The 19,078-nt window shown below is 37.0% G+C and overlaps 1 protein-coding gene across 2 annotated transcripts in view; it reads right to left on the reverse strand.

The window, feature by feature from the left end:
• The window catches only part of ME1 (malic enzyme 1), a 126,044-nt gene that overhangs the window by 91,667 nt on the left and 15,299 nt on the right, over nt 1-19,078 (reverse strand). For both annotated transcript variants that reach the window (XM_088138093.1, XM_088138097.1), the window contains exons 2-3: nt 14,105-14,238; nt 3,242-3,391 (exon numbers count right to left, since the gene is read on the reverse strand). In XM_088138093.1, the coding sequence (XP_087994219.1) occupies nt 3,242-3,391; nt 14,105-14,238 (284 nt within the window). The remainder of the gene's footprint in view (nt 1-3,241; nt 3,392-14,104; nt 14,239-19,078) is intronic.

The raw sequence follows: 19,078 nt of genomic DNA on the forward strand, positions 1-19,078 counted from the left end.
AAAACATCTGAACTGACTGTCACCCTTACCCTTTAACTGCAAAAAAGATCCAGTTTCACTCCATTCATATAAGCCAGACCACCTGCAGAAATTCACTAGCATAAAACTGGAATCTAAATGCTTTTAAAAGGCATTTAAAAAAATTAAACTACAAGGAAGAATATAAATTTGCAAATAGATTATATTAATTTAAATAAAAACACTGGCTTTTGTCTGTCAAAATTAACTTTTTTTTACCACTGAAAGATGAAAGCAGAGATAGATTACTATTAGCTTTCAAGCACATAAAATGTACTATGTGACAGTACCTAGTAACACTTTGCTGATGTAACTGACTTTAATTTTCTTTACGTAAATCATATAGAAATCTAAGAAGAAGGAAAACAGATATTTGCATTTGAAATTAATCCAGATTATTCCATGAAAGATATAGTCGTTGATGAAAAAAAGAATCCACCAGACTTCATGAAGGGCTGAAGTACTTTTGACAAGACAACTGTTGCATGGGGTTCTTTTAATCAGAGTATTTCTGACCACCAAGATAGTGTGGGAAGTCAACTTAGTAGACCACACAAAGAAAGAGGCAATGGATTGTGTGCTATATGGAAAACATGCATGCATACACTTTGTATGTTTAAGGCTGTTAGTTATAACAAGTCTAGTGACCTGTTGAAGTATCATACAATACACAGAATGGAAGCATTCACACAGAACAATGCTTTCAAAGTGAAAAGAGTTAATTAAATGCATGGATCTATAATCACACCACATTTTAGTGCATGGTTCCACACTATTTTAGGAAGGAAAGAAGAAATGGACTTTCACAGTTTATGGGAAACAGAGACAGACAGTCCAAAACACCATAAAAAGAAATCTGAGGTCACGGGAACTTTATACACCTTCCCTAAAATAGAGGATGTGAAGTGGAGGCCAGCACACTATGAGGGGGTTGCCTTCTGGTATCAAGCGTGAGGAAGGATGGAAGGAGAAGGATGGTTTAGCAATAGCAGCCACTGCTAGGAATGTGGTGATGTTTGCAAAAATCACAGAGTATATAAAAACCTGTATAGGTATACGTATTACTATACGATACACAGCTGTACGCCAACAGGGGATAAAATTAAAACATTTTAGCAGTGCGTAGTTACAGATACACAAATCTAACTAAATATTATGGATAACTACTGGTGTGATGCCCACCCTAACTTTCTTCAGTCAAAGGCATGCCTGTGTAAAACCAGAATACCTGTAGAAAAAGAAGCTGCTTCTGAACTTTTAATTTCTTCTTTAAACCCATAACAGAATGTAAAAGAAAAACATACCTATGCATGATTGCCATATTACATTTACTAAAATGGCAGACTGATTTAAAGATAATAGTCCATAAAAAGGATAGACAGGAAAAAATATATATATAAACACCTACAAAAACTGTTTGAAATGCCCACCCTTCCTACTTAGTTAACTTAGAATTTGCCAACTTCAGCTAAAGTCTATCCTGGATGGTTCTTTGTGTGTCTATGTATATATATGTACATACCTGCTATACACTAGCCAGTTGCAACTTCATCCAATATTGGTAATACAGTGATTCAATGTGCTATTATGACCAGCAGGTCTACCCAGTAATTATCTATTAAGATTATAAAGTAAATTCTGGAAAAGGCAAGTATCTTTGTATCTTATTCACATTCACAATCTATCCCATAGGCTGCACATAACGTAGGAAGGGATGTAAGTAAAGACTACAAAATGGGTGAGGTCACCTCACATGCATTTGGACTTGGGAAGAATTTCATATGTTTGGGGGTTTTTTATTGCGATATGCCTATATTAGGGTTTTCACTACAGGTTTCTTGTGTTTTCTTTCTATCGCCAAAGGGTAGGAAACTTTCAGCAAATCATGGTGAAAAGGCCTCGAAGGACTACATAAAGAGTCCCTTAGGGCAGCCGGTTGTGCACCTCAGGCTCACCCTGTCGACTTCTGATCATTAACATTAAACCAAAAGACTACCATTGCTTAATTCTTAGCTCAGATTTCTAACTTTTCCTAAAAAGCCAGGGCCACATTAAAAGACAGTTTAAATATAGGTTCCTGGATTTCTCTTTTTTTTTTAATGAGCCACTGGGAGAAGTTTGTTTATTTGTTTGCTTGTTTATTTCATTCAATTTATATATTTTCCACTATGCTGTTCCCCTTTCTTTAACTCTGTTTGTCCTGAAAGCAAGCTTCAGAGAGCTTTCCGTCAGAATAGGATTCCCATCACTGTCCGTTTTTTGTTTTTTCTTTTTAAAAAGCTTGGCAGGGGGTGGGGGCAGGGTATGTGTCAAATAATGGAGTTCCAGATCATTTAGGTGCATCCTCAGAACCAAATATCCATATACATGAAATAAAATGGGAATTCCAGGATATATCTTGCCAAGAGGTTGTCTGTCTATAGGACTATTCCATTTATTTCTTAGTAGTAATATAAATACAATAATTGCTGCAATGTTACAACAAGGATAGTCAGAATTTTTCCTTGTCTAACTCATTCATTGATGTTACAGATAATTACTAATTTAGATAATTCCCTTTAAGTCAAGGTCTAAAATCCTGGTTTGCTAGTATTTTAATAATAGCGAAGGTCAAGCAGTTCAATAATTAAGTTTATCACCTTTTAAAAAGAGAACCAAGATAATTGCTATAAGCACTAATGTTAATCAAATATACTGTGAGAAAGCTCTGGAGAAAAATTGGCTATCAGTACAACTGGAAGAAAAATAAATGTGAACTGCAGAGGCTGCCTGATCTTGCCAATGGTAGTAATAGCATTTAAGCGGTTTTTTAAAGTTCTGTTTTAATATTTTACAGAAAAATACATTATGAAATATCCTCCAGATACTTTCCCTTTGTAATTAAATCCATGGTTATATGTTATTACATATTAACAATGTTAATATTTTTTCAAATTTTAAATCTAAGTAGGATAGGGTTTTCCCTATTTTATTTTTTTATTATTATTAGGCAATATTGGTTTCTCTGTAAAGCCACCTAAACCAAACCTTTTTTAATTGTCAAGGTTTAAAAAAATAAAGTATCCATTTATTTTTGCAAAGTGTACTTAACATAGTTTGAATTATCTTAATTATTCCAGTTTTGGATTACACTCAAGTATGCTGGTGGGGAAAAAAAAGCAGAAACCTGCAAAGGAAGAAAAAAATATACAATTACTTAAATGTGAAGTATAACCTTACATACCTTGGTCTCCGAAATGCTATACCATATTGTTGGCATGCCAGACCCACAGTGGGAGTATAAACAATAGGCATAAATCTTTCAATGTCAGAAGTCAGCACTTTATAAAAGAGTTTTTCATTTCGATCCTGAAGACCCATTAGCAAAATATACCTGTGAAAAATGAATTATAAATTAGACAGATTTCCATATGTAGCTCTGAAGTGAATTAAGTATAAAGAAGATATAAAACAGGGATTGTTTTCCCATTAGAGCTATTTTTATCTATGGAAAATGCTTCTTTCTGGTCGAAAGCTTTTCACTATATCACCAGTGGAGCTAGTGAAACGAAATCTGTAGCAACTGCTAAATTATTTGGCATATATATCATTTATTTTGTTATTCACTCTACATCTTTAGTGACAGAATGAGTTAGAATAAGAATAGGAATACTATTTAGAAAATGGAACATAATATTACAATGCACCAAACTGTAACACAATTCTAGAATCTAAAAATTGTCTATGTTTTGCTTAGTGTGAGAAACTCCTGGGTTCAATTTTGAGTGGGCTAGATCAGTTGTTCCCAATTTGTTTGAGTATAAAGACCCCTTCTATAGTTAAAAAAAACCTGTACACCCCATATGATCTCACTTTTACTTTCATTATTTGTTGACTGAAATAAAATATGACAAAAACTTATTATGAATTCAGTAATCATGAATAATGCTTTTAAATCATTTTTTCATTTTATTTTTCATAAATAACATCTACATAAAGCTAGATATATTGTATATAGATGTGAATACTTAATCAGTCTACAGAAGCTTAGCATTGTTAGCATTATTTTCCTGTTCAGAGGAGGAAGCCCTGTTGCAATCTGCTAAAATAGCCCAAAGGGATCACTCTTCCACAAGCATACACTTGCTCAAAAGAGGATAAGCAAGTTTAATGTTCATGGGTTTGTAAATAGGGTGCTTGGAAAAGGAGTAATTTATATTCTGTAAATTTGGAATCTATCAAAGTTTGAAGAACTTCGGATTTATTGAGCATGGGGAGATTCTCGATAAATGGAGAGCCGGAGTATTCCTCCGCTGTTGAGCTATGCCTTTCAGCCCCAACAGCAAGGATAGAAGTTGGGAGAAACCAATGATACAATTCCAGCGGCTAAGAGTTTCAAAGTTTATGGAAGAAAGAAAATATAAAAGGGGTCTACAGCACATTGGAATCCTAGTGGAATAACGTTTTAGCTCTGGGTGACAGGGAAACCAGAGTAGTAGCACATGAAGCTGGTGCTCTTCCTCCTAGGTCCGCCTAGTATTTCCTCCCTCCCACGTCATTCCAGATAGTAATGTTATTTTTTTTTTTTAATCAGAGTCTTGCCAGAGGAAGAGCTGTGTGAATTGTTTTTGGTTTGGTTTTCTATGTTTGAAGAATATTGTGCATCCTTGCAATATACCTTGGGTGTCTGTGAGCCATATGCCCACAGAATAACATCACTCAATAGAACAGATTCCCTCCTTGGAAGCACCTGCAACAGTGAGGGACCCTTCAGAGCATAATTAGGGAAAATATGGGGGGGGGAGGGAAATCCCACTGCACTAGCTGACTTTATTTTAGAGTCATTCCCACTGAAGGTTTACTTTCGAATAGGCATGTACAGTGGGGCAAAAAAGTATTTAGTCAGCCACCAATTGTGCAAGTTCTCCCACTTAAAAAGATGGGAGAGGCCTGTAATTTTCATCATAGGTATACCTCAACTATGAGAGACAAAATGAGAAAAAAAAATCCAGAAAATCACATTGTCTGATTTTTAAAGAATTTATTTGCAAATCATGGTGGAAAATAAGTATTTGGTCACCTACAAACAAACAAGTTGTCTGGCTCTCACAGACCTGTAACTACTTCTTTAAGAGGCTCCTCTGTCCTCCACTCGTTACCTGTAGTAATGGCACCTGTTTGACCTTGTTATCAGTATAAAAGATACCTGTCCACAACCTCAAACAGTCACACTCCAAACTCCACTATGGCCAAGACCAAAGAGCTGTCGAAGGACACCAGAAACAAAATTGTAGACCTGCACCAGGCTGGGAAGACTGAATCTGCAATAGGCAAGCAGCTTGGTGTGAAGAAATCAACTGTGGGAGCAATAATTGGAAAATGGAAGACATACAAGACCACTGATAATCTCCCTCGATCTGGGGCTCCACACAAGATCTCACCCTGTGGGGTCAAAATGATTACAAGAATGGTGAGCAAAAATCCCAGAACCACATGGGGGGACCTAGTGAATGACCTGCAGAGAGCTGGGACCAAAGTAACAAAGGCTACCATCAGTAACACACTACACCGCCAGGGACTCAAATCCTGCAGTGCCAGACATGTCCCCCTGCTTAAGCCAGTACATGTCCGGGCCCGTCTGAAGTTTGCTAGAGAGCATTTGGATGATCCAGAAGAGGATTGGGAGAATGTCATATGGTCAGATGAAACCAAAGTAGAACGTTTTGGTCTAAACTCAACTCGTCGTGTTTGGAGGAGAGAGAATGCTGAGTTGCATCCAAAGAACACCATACCTACTGTGAAGCATGGGGGTGGAAACATCATGCTTTGGGGCTGTTTTTCTGCAAAGGGACCAGGATGACTGGAAAAGGAAAGAATGAATGGGGCCATGTATCGTGAGATTTTGAGTGAACACCTCCTTCCATCAGCAAGGGCACTGAAGATGAAACGTGGCTGAGTCTTTCAGCATGACAATGATCCCAAACACACTGCCCGGGCAACGAAGGAGTGGCTTCGTAAGAAGCATTTCAAGGTCCTGGAGTGGCCCAGCCAGTCTCCAGATCTCAACCCCATGGAAAACCTTTGGAGGGAGTTGAAAGTCCGTGTTGCCCAGCGACAGCCCCAAAACATCACTGCTCTAGAGGAGATCTGCATGGAGGAATGGGCCAAAATACCAGCAACAGTGTGTGAAAACCTTGTGAAGACTTACAGAAAACGTTTGACCTCTGTCATTGCCAACAAAGGATATATAACAAAGTATCGAGATGAACTTTTGATATTGACCAAATACTTATTTTCCACCATGATTTGCAAATAAATTCTTTACAAATCAGACAATGTGATTTTCTGGATTTTTTCCCCCATTTTGTCTCTCATAGTCGAGGTATACCTATGATGAAAATTACAGGCCTCTCTCATCTTTTTAAGTGGGAGAACTTGCACAATTGGTGGCTGACTAAATACTTTTTTGCCCCACTGAATATCATTGTACTTTAGGATACCTTGCAACAAGTACATTTCTACTGTATTCTTTGGTTTCTTGCTCTATAATTCTTCTAACCCAAGAAATACACTGCTCTTAAAATACACTGAAAAGTTAAGATCCCTCTAGTATAAAATTGCTTCAGTATTACAGATGAAGAGTTTCCCACCACCATTTGTCAAGCTTTATGAAGAGCTGTTTCCCAAGACATTCAATTCTGAAAGCAATTTCTTAACTGAAAATTAGATGCTGCAATCAGAACTCACATTTGTTATGTTTCTAACTTGTATTTCTTCAATAAAACTCAGTTCCACATATGTACTCCCCGGCTAGTCTCCCAATCACACATCAAGCAGATTAAAGAAAAGAATATATGTCGCTCGGGGTTGAACTGTGGAGTCCTTGGAGTTCTCTGAGCTTGGTTGTTTTCTTGTAGACATTTCATTACCTAGCTGGGTAACAAACCGACTGCAACCAGTTCACAGAACTCCAAGGACTCCGCAGATTAAAGAAATCTGCTTCTTCATGTGCCTTTAGACTCCAGTCCTAATTGTGCAGAAGGTCGTAAACTAATCACAACCCAGAATAGTTATAGGTTAACCCTAACCTTTACGAATCTATATAATGGCAGTGAGTAATTTATCTGCTAAAGAGAAAAATAACAAAACTCAATCATCTGGGTTTTTTAGAGCTGTGTGTCAGGTATCTAATTATTTTTTTTCTCCCTGTTTCAGCTCTCTTAGACCCTCTTGAATTTCAGGAGGGTTATCACTCTAAAGTAACTGAATTTATAATCCCTGGTTTTGAATAATACACAATTTGATGGTTGAATCTTTTTTTTAAGACACATATTTCATTTCCATAGGAAAGTGACAGGTGGAAAACATATTATGCACAGCCTAATCTAAAGTATGCCAAACTGTGCAAGCATGCATGGCAGCCAGAAGTCTGAAACATAGTCTTTTTCTGAACAATTGCCCAATATCTTTTTATGTCTTCTTTCTCTAAAACCAGCTGCTTCTGTTTAAAACTCTAATTATATTTTATTCTTCTGTTCATTTCTTTGGAGTAATCTTTGTTGGTAAGTTCTGTAAAAATTATCTTTTGAGCAAAGTATGAGGAAAGGTCTGCTAAAAGATCTTTCTACTAGTAGAAAGCCACTTGTATAAAATGCATGAGTTTGAGATGTTATTCCATTTCTTAACTGTCCTCACCTTTACAGTAAACAAAGCCTGCTTTTTAAAAACACATAGCATAATTAGGGAAATTATGAAATTTGTGATTTTTGAAAAATACAGAGTTTATCAAGCCTACAAAATATTTTGGGGATAAGTCGCTACATGGGTATATAGCACTCTATCCAAACAAGCTGGTGTGTCTTGGCATTTAAGCTAAAGGGGCCTAGGCTTTTCACATCAGTCACAGGATCCCCATGGTTCCTTTTGTTCTTGGTTTTGCAGAACTACCAAGAGAGAAAAGTCTGTGAAGAACAGCTGTAAATCCTATAAGACAGGGTTCCTCAACCTTGGCAACTTTAAGACGGGTGGACTTCAACTTTCAGAATTCCCCAGCCAGCAAGGCTGGCTGGAGAATTCTGGGAGTTGAAGTCCACCCGCCTTAAAGTTGCCACGGTTGAGGAACCCTGCTATAAGAGAACCCTGGGGCACTACGTTCTGCTTCCAGAAAGGCAGTGGCATATGGTCCACCTTTAAGACACCCACATATATTCTGTCTCAAGGCCAAACTACACAGGGTTGTGCTTTGCCCTTGATAACTGATCTTTCTTTAACCAACGGTCAGCATTTTTTAAAAAACCCAAGAGTGAAAAGAATGAGTAAAAATTGTGAAAGGCAGGATTCCTATCCTCACTTAAAAATCATCTCACAAGGTTCATGTAACCATATTCCTGATGTGGGAGTGGAAGTTTATGAAAGCAGAGAGTGATCTCAGAGCAATGCATGCAACCAACAGAAAGAGCAAAAACAGAAATAGAAGTGAAATTCTGGACATGCCAATCTATTTTAGTTACTTTACATGGTTGAGTCAGCTAACTAGCTTTTATTAGTAGTAATAAAGTTGCTTGTCCTTCCTTAATTTCTTTCAAATCCACAATTTCTCTATTGATGAGAGGAAACATATTTGAAAGGGAAAAAAACACGTGTGGTTACTTATGCTAATAATAACTATTATTAATTATAGTTGTTTCCAGAGCTTGGAGTGGAATGTAATAAAACAAAGAAATTCCAGCTCCTTCGTGCCTGCCCTTGCAACACTCCTGCTTTTGGAGGTAAAAAGTAAAAAAAAAAAAAGGGAAACATTAATGAGCTTGATTGTTCAGGGGAAACCAGCTGCTCTTTCAGAGGCGCCACTTAAGAGCTTTCAAACTTGACTGAAGGAAGTTTGAAACTCTGATTTTAGGTAGGTTTGCTACTTATTATAATGTCATCATTATACTCTCTGGGAGGCCTTTCACATTAGATAATTTTAAACACAAACTTTTACATCCCTAGTTTATGTATTATTAAATATTATTGCATTAATTCTTTTTCTGCATTTTATATGACACTTAATCTGCATTACAGTTGCAAAGAATATTGCAGCTAATGCTAATATTTCTCTATAGGGTGGAAAAAGTAGGCAATGTTTCAAATGTTCAAATGTCATGAAGTTTGTTCAGATTCCCATTCACTAATAATTCTTTCTCTTGACTGTCATGCTTGACTCCTGGACCAAAAATATGCATGTGAAATTGACCTGTAGCTTGGGAATTTTTGTTTGCTTTTTTTGGCTGATCTATATGTTCAGATTCAATTTTATATGAACCATTCTTTGCCCTTGGAACTAATTCTGATCTTACGTACTAAACCTGATGGACAGGTATTTTATTTTCTAAGACAGACAAGAAAAATCAAAGCCTTTTACAAATACCTAGCATCATTATAATACACCACATGCCTACATACAAGTAATCCTCAATCTATGACCATTTGGTCAGCGACCGTTCCAAGTTACAACAGCACTGATCAAACGGTGGTTACAACCAGTCTTCGGAGTTCTGGCCATCCCAGCACCCATGCAGTTATGTGATTGTGATCTAAGTGCTTGGCAAGCTGTTCACACTTACGACTGGTTGCTAAGCGCCCCGTGATCACGTGATCACCATTTGCAACCTTCCCTGCCAGTTTCGCCAGAAAGGGAAGCCAGTAGGGAAGGTTGCAAGTTGTTGGGGTAAGTTTCCCCCACCCATACACCCTCCCCAGCCCCTCTGCACTCACGCCATGCCAGCCACTCACACCCAGCCCCCTGTGCACCCTCCCCAACCCTCACTGCCCCTCCCTGTGCACCGTCCCTGACCCACAAAGCACCTCTCACGCACCCCCTCACACCCTCCCTGACCTGCGTCTCTTGTGCACCCTCCCCAACCCACACGGTGCCGCTTATGCACCCCTCACACCCTCATGCACCCTCCCTGACCCACCTGGTGCCTCTCGTGCACCCCCTCGCACCCCTCCCTGCATTGTACCCTGCCTCTCGCACTCCTTCCCCAACCTGCGTGCATACTCTTGTGCAGTCTCCCTGCACTGTACTGTGCTTCTTGCGCAGCCACCCCGACCCTCCCCCGCATTCCCGCACACCCCCTCGCTCCCTCCCTCACCCAGCAGCAGCCACTTACCTGCCTCCAGGCCTGGGACTTGCAACTTCCTGCTGGCTTCCCCACTGACTTTGGTTGTGGAAAGCCACCAGGAAGTTGCCTTGCTTAACGACCATGGAATTCAGTTAATGATGGCAACTGGGACTGCAGGTATTGCTGTTGCAAAGTGATGTGGTCACGCCTTACAACCGCATCACTTATCAAAGGAAATTCCAGTCCCAATTGTCATCATAAGCTGAGTGCTACCTGTATTACATTCAGAGACAAGGGAAATATTGAGTTCCCACCTTTATGTGAATCAAACTTACTTGCTCTTTCAGAATAACAGGTAGATTTGACCATAGTTATACTTTAAGATTTCTACAACTTCTGTGATTTATTATTTCAGTTTTGAGGCCATGACTCCTTGAAGCTATCAGTTCAAAAGATGCAGGTAGAAATGACTTTGTGAAGATTATGTATGAAAATAACATTCTAGGTTATTTTGTAATGCAGAAATTGTATGGAATGAACTAAGAACTAAAAATATGCAAAATTAATTGGAACTAGTTATAGATTGATGCATCTGTTCCGGAAGTAGGTAACACTTGTGCTTGTGGATACATCTTCCCCCTTGCCCACAAAATCTCCTCTAATTCTTTGAAATTTAATTTTCAGAATGGACAGCCAAAAGCATTTCAAGGAGAAGCTGTTGTGATGGAAGGCACGAGCAGGAAGGATTCTGGGATGGAGCTTCAAGGTTACAGGGAGGGGGGAGAGACATTCCAAGGGAAGCACCTCCTCAGCCCCCAGATGCACTGTGGGAAAGCCAAGAGATAGAGACTGGCCCCTCCCTAAGGGCATGATGGTTATAGTTGATATCGTTGGAGGATTAGAGTTAGTCTGACAAGATTCAGAGGAGGGCGGAGCTGGCGTCGCGGCGATACGGCGGGCGATCCTGGGCTCCCAGGATCGCAGCTGATATCTCCTCCCCCGGACGGTCCCGATGGACCTAAGCCGTCCCGTAGAGATGGCGAACGCAAAGGGCGCGTCCCGCGGATCTCAGGGACGCCGCAAGTCCCAGATCGATCCCAGGAGAAGCTCTTGAAGCCGGCGGAGGAGAGGCAGCCAAAAATGGCTGCGAAAGCCGGGACAGCTCCAAAGGAAGATGGAAGAGAGGGGTGTCAACTGGGTGAGATGGACTTTTACTATTCAACTATTCTTAGAGAACACCTTAAGTAACTTAAAGAGATTTTTAAAAGTGAAGAAAAGTGGATTAAGCGGCGAGATTGAACCCTATTAAAAAAAAGAAGGGGGAGAAAATTTTTCTTTTCAACTTTCCCTTTTTAGTGGAATTGATAAGATGTTTTTCTTTTAAAAAAATTTATTTTTAACTGTATTGGTTTTATCTTTTTAATATTCAATAACTCTTTATTTTAAGCCTTTTTTTTTTTTACTAAGATTTCTTTATTGTTATAAGAAATTTATATTTTTTTGACTTTGAAATGGGGAAAGTGGAGTTAAGAGAAAGTAAATGAAAGAAAGTTGCACTGCCATCTAGAGGCTCGATTTAGTGCTTTCTTTTTTATTGTGATGCACGCTCAAGGACTCTGTGCTTTCTAAAAAGATAGTGGGATGTGCATGTTTATACAGGTGCCATCCGTAACTATAAACAAGAAAGTGGAGTTGAAAGCGATTATGAAAATATTAAGATGGAAAGTTTGAGCTAGTCACAAGAGCCTTGATTAGTGGCAGTAGCTCTTTTTTCTGCTAGAAGCTCTGCTTTGCTCTCTATTCCCCCCCCAGATGGATTTTTTTTTTTTAAAGAGGCTTAGCCTTTCCCTTCTTTTCCTTTTCCTTTTTTTTTTACTTTTCTTTTTTTTCTCTCCTTTTGCTTCTTTTTTTTTTCTCTTATTTTTGGCAAGAACAAAGATAAAGAATCCTTTGACTCAATGAAGGTTTATCAAGATAATAGACTATACGAGAAACACAATGCAGAAAAAGATCTTTAAACTATTGAGGATGACTATAAAGAATTGGAAGAAGAGCTGCAGAAATTCTCAAAAAAAAAAGAAAAAAAGAAAAAAAGATATTAAAGCTAAAATGGACTTAATTAAATATAAACCGGGATCATTGGAAAAGGAAGAAATAGTACAAGAAATCAGAAACATTAAACAGAATTATTGTGAGGCCTATAAACTGAGAATTAAAAGGGTTAATCAACTGATAAATGAAGAGACAGATTTGTTCTTGGCACTGAGGGTGAGAAAAAGATTATACAAGATCATAATGGAAAATTGTACTAAGAGAATGCACAAAAAGAAGAAGTAAAACAATATTGAAAGAAACTACTGGAGATGTTTAAAGAAAAAATCAGGGGAATACAACAATGATGGAACTGACAGAAGCTTCCAAAAGCAGAATGTTCAAAAGGACATTTATTATTGCTTTCTCTTATCCAATAATATAGAAAAAGGGATGAACAGTTAGATATCTTGGGATATTGAATGAAAAGGGTGAACTCAAAATTATGCAAGCACTGGAATAAAGTATAAATCTGAGATATATAGTTAAAAATTGTATAATATGTAGTGAAGAATCTGGTTAGAACTGTAACTTGGTTAGAACTGTAATTGATATTGTAACTGATATTGGTTAGAACTGTAACTCTTAAGAATTGGAAAAATTAAAAAGTACTTATGCAGGAGGAAGTTATTGAAAATTATGGAATGTGCAGAGATGAGTTAAACTGAGATTTGAAACTAGAGTAAGAAGATAAGTAATTTTATATGACACGGGATTTGCTTTTATTAATGATTAGATGAGAAAATATAGTAATGTAATAGATTAAGAAATTTTATAATAGAAATTTGATATTAATTATTATATATATACACATATAATAGATAGATGGAAATGTATTACTAATCCTATTGAAAGTTAAAATTTTTTGTAATATATGATTTTATAGATTAGCTATGAATGATTAATGATTGTTAATTGATAAGTATACAAGTATATTTTGAATAGATGATATGAGAATTTAAGATTATGAAAGGGGCACCAACGAGTTTAACTGGTTGACACACGGTATAAAATGGAAGATACTTTTTTATGCCTTTTTATGTTTTTGTTTGTTCATGTTTGTTTTGTGTTTGTTGTAAAAATAAAAAAAAACATTAAAAAAAAAAAAAGATTCTGTCTATTAGGTGCAAGCTAATAAAGAAGCTGAGCTGATTTCTGGACTGTCTGGTGTGATTCTTGGGCTGAACCTGACAGCTGTATCTTCTAAAAATCTGCCTTTATTTGACCTTTATTTATTTATTCCTCAAATTTATATGGCCGCCCATTTCACAAACAAGTGACTCTGGGCAGCGTACAACAAAGCTAACAAACCATTAAAATATACAGATTATTATTATTATTATTATTTAAAAACTTTAAAAACTATAAAAACACAAGGCTAAAAAAAGAACAAATATTAGGTAAAGAGTGGATGCGAATAATAATACAGCCACCTCAGTTAATGCCTTAGGTCCACACGGAGCTACAGAGTTTATCAAGACATAGAAATAGCAGATGGAGGATGAAACGTACCTTGTGGCTTCAAAAAAAGAATTGGACCTACTGTGTTTTAGTAAAAAAAGGATGCAACAAGTATCCATTTAAATGAAAAGGAAAAGAAAAGCAGGAAATCTGGGATAGACAAGTGGGAAGGGAGTGAAGGGTGAAGCAAAGATAATGAAATGTTACAGTGGGCATGAGAGGTGAAAGCAGGGAAGCAGGCATGGCGCAATATATTTGTATACATGTTCCTGGAAGAGAACTAGAAATTAAGATGATAGACTTTGAGTTCTGGGCTGTGAATGAAAGAAAGGGAGAGCTATTTAGCATGAAAAATATGTAACTATTTGAACTCAGGTGTCTATAAAAATTCTCCGCACAGTATATGAATGGATAAGGACATAGATAAGCATGCCCTTTGAGGACTTCACCTATCCAAGTCGGTTGCTTGTCTTTCAAAGTTTTTCAGTTCAATTAAAACTTGAATTTCTTGACTGAAAAAACAGGGAGGTAGTAATCCATGAATATTAAGCTGCTGTCTCTCTTCCAAAGTAAAAGCCAGGCCCTGTATAGAAAAACAAACAAACAAAATGGCTATTTTAGTGAATAGGTATTTTAAATCATTAGCAAATTTGCTTGAAAAATCACTGTACAGCAGTGCCTCTATATATTTTCCTCACTATATGAACATAATATACTTCTAAAATATATGCTAACCCCCCTCCCACCCCTTATATTTTACATATAAGGCTTTAAGTCTAAATGTGAACACATAACCTAGCTTAAAAGTTATATTATCGTTTTGGTTGTAAAGCAGACAATTCTGCTGTACACCACAGAAAAACTCTCTCTAGAATACATGTTAAAGTGATAAACTGAAATAACATAAAACACCAGTCTATTGTGACTAGAACATAAAACAGTTATGCTTTATGAATCAGAATTATTATAACAGATATATTGTATGGATGCTACAATGGAGTGAAGCTCTGTTTAGAACATTGCCTACAAGTTATTGGACAAAAAAGAATTAAAACTGAAAGCCTTTTTTTTTTTAATTTATGTATTTATATTTCAAATTTGTCACCGCTCATCTCACTGCAATGTTTAAATACACATTATTTAAAAATTATTTCTATCTAGATCTATTCCACTTTCTTCGGAACAGAAGCACAGTGATATACCTTCAATGGAATCTAGCAGCTGAAATAAGGATATCACCGTACAGCAAGGAAGCTGATACAATAGCAAGAAACTGAAAGTCCTCCCTAGAGCCCAGTTTCACATCCAGTTTTCTGTGGAGCAAATCTTCTGAAAGTCATCAAGCCTTCCTGGATGACAAGTGCCATTAGGCTATTGCAGGGTGAGCAACCTTTTCAGGTACCGGGCACCATCAGATGATATTGCATGATTTTGTTTGCACGTACACACACACAAAATAAGAAAAATTAAAATGACTGAAATTGCTTACAGTGGTACCTCGGGTCACGAATGCTTCTGTTCACGACCAATTCGGGTCACGAACAGCACCATTCGCAAAATTTTGCTTCCGTTCGCAAAGTCCGCATCGGGTGACAAACAGGATCTGCGGCCATTTTCCCTGCTGACTCACGTGGTCGTGGCTTCCTGTAGGGAGGGGGACTCTCCCTCCAAGCAATAACCGCCTCCCCACCTGCCTTCCTGTCCTCCACGCCTCAAGCAAGGTTAGTGTTCTCTCTCTTCATACTGTACTGTACTGTACTTTATGTCATATTTTTATAGTTAAAAAAAAAATACATACGGTTCAGAACGGATTAACCATATTTACATTGAACCGTATGGGAAAATTTGATTCGGGTCGCAACCAAAATCGGTTGGCAACCAAATTCGTAGGGGTCAGAACGGATTAACCGTATTCACATTGAACCTTATGGGAAAATTTGATTCGGGTCGCGACCAGAGTCGTGGAACGAATTAAGTTCGTGACCCGAGGTACCACTATATTTATTTTCCTTTTTTTGTACCAGAGCTCAAGGCTCACTCTTTCTATTTAGCAACTCTGTGAGGTAGGATGGGCTGAGAGAGTAAGTGGTCCAAGCTGCTCAGTGAACTTCAATGGCTGAGGGTGGATTATGAACCTGGTTCTCCCCACTTAGTCCAACACCTTATCCATTGACTACACCAATCACTAGGGGTCTTTCAAATGCCTAGGTTTTTGGTTCAATGTTGCTGTGGCAAAAGAACTGATAAATGTCCATTCTAATGTAACAATATTAAGAAAGTCAAAGTAATGGTCCTATCTGTTGAATTCATAGTTTCTCCAGTATTTCAAAAACATCCAGGAAGAAATGGGAAATATCACAAGAATATGAAAATTGCAGGTGTTAAAACTATTTCACAAAGTTTCCATGACTGCAGAAAGATTTGATTCATTTTGAAGAAAGCATATTTAATTCAAACTACACTATAAAAGTTCACACCACAAGCAGCCAAATTAGAAACCTGGACTCAGAGATAAAAACAATTTCCACATATTACTTGAATTTATATGTCAAGTATTCGTTTGTTTTGGCCAGCTCCACAACAGCCCTGAAATCTATATATTATTGGTTGGACTACACATTCTTTACTCTCATATTATTACTTTTTTGTATGTGAAAATAAACAATTTCACAACTTGACTTATTTCATCCTTTTCTTTCAAATATGATCTTTTCTGTTTCTAAAAAGATAAACTACTTTTTTCTTTTCTACTGAGTCAAATAAATATCCATAGGACATATGGGAGGAAATGTGATGAAGGTAGCATCACAGAAAGAACCGTTCCTTTATGAACAGAGTTTGCACAAGAGATTTACTTTGTGATTATTGCTACTAGAAAGAGAGATGTAGCTCTCAAGCATGTCAAATCTGCTTTAAACAGTTAATTTTTTTTTCTTTTAGGGTTTTTTTCACACAATATTTAAAATCAGTTTGCTGAGTTCAGCAACAAACCTGTTAATAGCCTGAATGTACATTAGATTCCATCACATACTGTATGACAAAAAGGCTGAAAGATATTTTTAAATATAAATTTTAAAATATCTTTATATATTTTTATATTATATCCTTATATATTTTCAGATTAAGTCTTGTTCAGAGTTACTGTCAGTGCTATGGAAGTCAGAAAATCTGAAAACTTTATTTTTAAAAAATTAAAAGATTCTACACCAATTTGCAAGACACAATATGCAAGCCCCCACCCCCGCCCCAAATCCTCTCTTATTAGGATCAAACAAGCATTTGCTGCATATTGCCCAATCATTTGGCTACTCCTCCTATCTATGGCTTATTTAGCATTACGTTCATTTGTTCTTTTCTTAAAAAGTTAAATTCATTATCAAAGACTCAGTTAACTGAGTAATAAGAAATAGGTGCAACTCCATCATAATATTTTGAGACAAAAACCATCAGAGAGAAGGCTCTGGTTTTATTTGTGTCTACGTCTGTGCATGTGATGGAGTATCTTAAAACAATGACCCTCATCTCAAGTACATCATTTTAAAATGAATGACAGATTCATCAATTCTGATCTGGTGCCATTTTATAAACTTTGCTTGTCCAGTGTTAGTAAACCAAAGCAAAGACCTGTATCTTCTTCAAGAGGACAGAACCTTATCTTGTGTTAAAAGTCGCTGGTTTTGCAGTACATTTACAACTCATAAAAGCAGCCATTTAATTTGCCTTGAAGCATTATCAACTGCCCAACAAGACTTTTAAATTAAGTGCAGAGGATGGAACAACAGTGTTGTCAGGATGTCACAGAATAAGCCACCAAGCTGGCTGTCCAGTTAGGTCACAGCACTGAGTTGTCAACACAATATTCAGATCAAAGGGTAAACCCCTGGTATAAGAATAGCAGATATGGGATGGAAAATGACAAGCCTCTCTTAATCTGAGAATAAAACTTAACACCTCTGCTTTACATAACACTACAAAAACCCAGAGGGGAAATAATTACGTATATTACCACAAATCCCTCCCCATCTAGTGTTGTTTATCATAAGGCAATCATGATTTTAAGACCATTGGCCATATAAAATCATTTGTTGAAGTTTTGCTTTTTCAGTATTTTCATAATATTTTAGAAACAAGAAAAAAAAAATCCCACAAGTCTGTTGTGGTAGTTATGATGTCTACAGTGGAACATACTAGGAACAACCCAGAAGCCAGACAGTAACACCACTTGGCTTCTTGGAAGACAAAACATAGGAATATATCTGGAAGAGAGAATTTTCTCTCCTATGAATGTGTACTGACATTATTCTGCTTTCCCTCTCTAAAAGTGATGGTTATTGTTGTGGATTAAATAACAAAACTGAATTTATGGATTACTGGTTCGTGAGACTGGGAATAATTCTATATGCTTGTATTAATACAATAGACAGCAAGCATGTGGGACTTCCATCTTGCACAGTGATTAGACTCCCATATAAAGTTCTGTGAATAAAGTAAGAAAATAACACACACATTTATCTGCAATCGTAAGGATATTAATTTGTGAAAATCCCATTGAAGACAAAATAGAACATATCACAAATCTCCTCTGATTGCTATGAGGTGAAATCCATAATACTGGCACTATAAGGTTATCAGTATTTGTATATATAGTACTGAACCTACTGTTTTCCATGTGTACATTCAGTATCTAAATTATTCATTATAAATGTACTTGCTGTTGATGAGATGTGGCTAAACAGCAAAAGATTAAAAATGTAAAAATGTAAAAAAAAGTGTAAAACATTTCAGACAACACAGTATTTTCCAATTATGTTATCAAAATAAAACATTTTTTACTATTCAGATTGATCGGCACTTGTATAGCTCAAAGAATTTCTGCACTGCTCTTATAAATATAGACCATTTATTTAAATATATAACTAACAATTACCCAATAGGGTAGTCTTCCTCAACCTCCACAGCTCCCAGAATGGTCTGGTATCTTGTCCAGTGTAACTGGCATACTGGTATCCAATGGCATAGTTATAGAAGTAGGTGTTTGTACCTTTATATCTAAATTAAGGACTAAAACTCACCAGAGTAGAAAAAGAGAGAATTGATGTTTTGTTTTAGGTCCCTCTGAAAATGTGCAAATTCATTTGGGCTAATAATATTAATGTGGCAGGCTTATCTTCCTCCCTTCAAAAGCTGAACCATAAAAGATTTCTCTCCCTCCCTTCAAAAACTGAATCACTGAAAAGTTGAGCCAGTTGTTTTCTAGGGGTTGGGCAGACAGAACCGCCCAACACCTAGAAAACATTTGATTCTCTTTTCTAATATATGACAAGTATGAACTGAGAGGAAATTCTGTTATGGATATTCACTTCCACTGTTGGCCCAGACTCATTTATTTTGCCTTATCACATTTTTTACACTTATAATAATAC

The sequence above is a fragment of the Python bivittatus genome, unplaced genomic scaffold (genome assembly GCF_059951505.1).
Source record: "Python bivittatus isolate LINGU-HERP-01145 unplaced genomic scaffold, Pbiv_v1 ctg000020_np1212, whole genome shotgun sequence".
In the NCBI taxonomy this organism is placed as follows: domain Eukaryota; kingdom Metazoa; phylum Chordata; class Lepidosauria; order Squamata; family Pythonidae; genus Python; species Python bivittatus.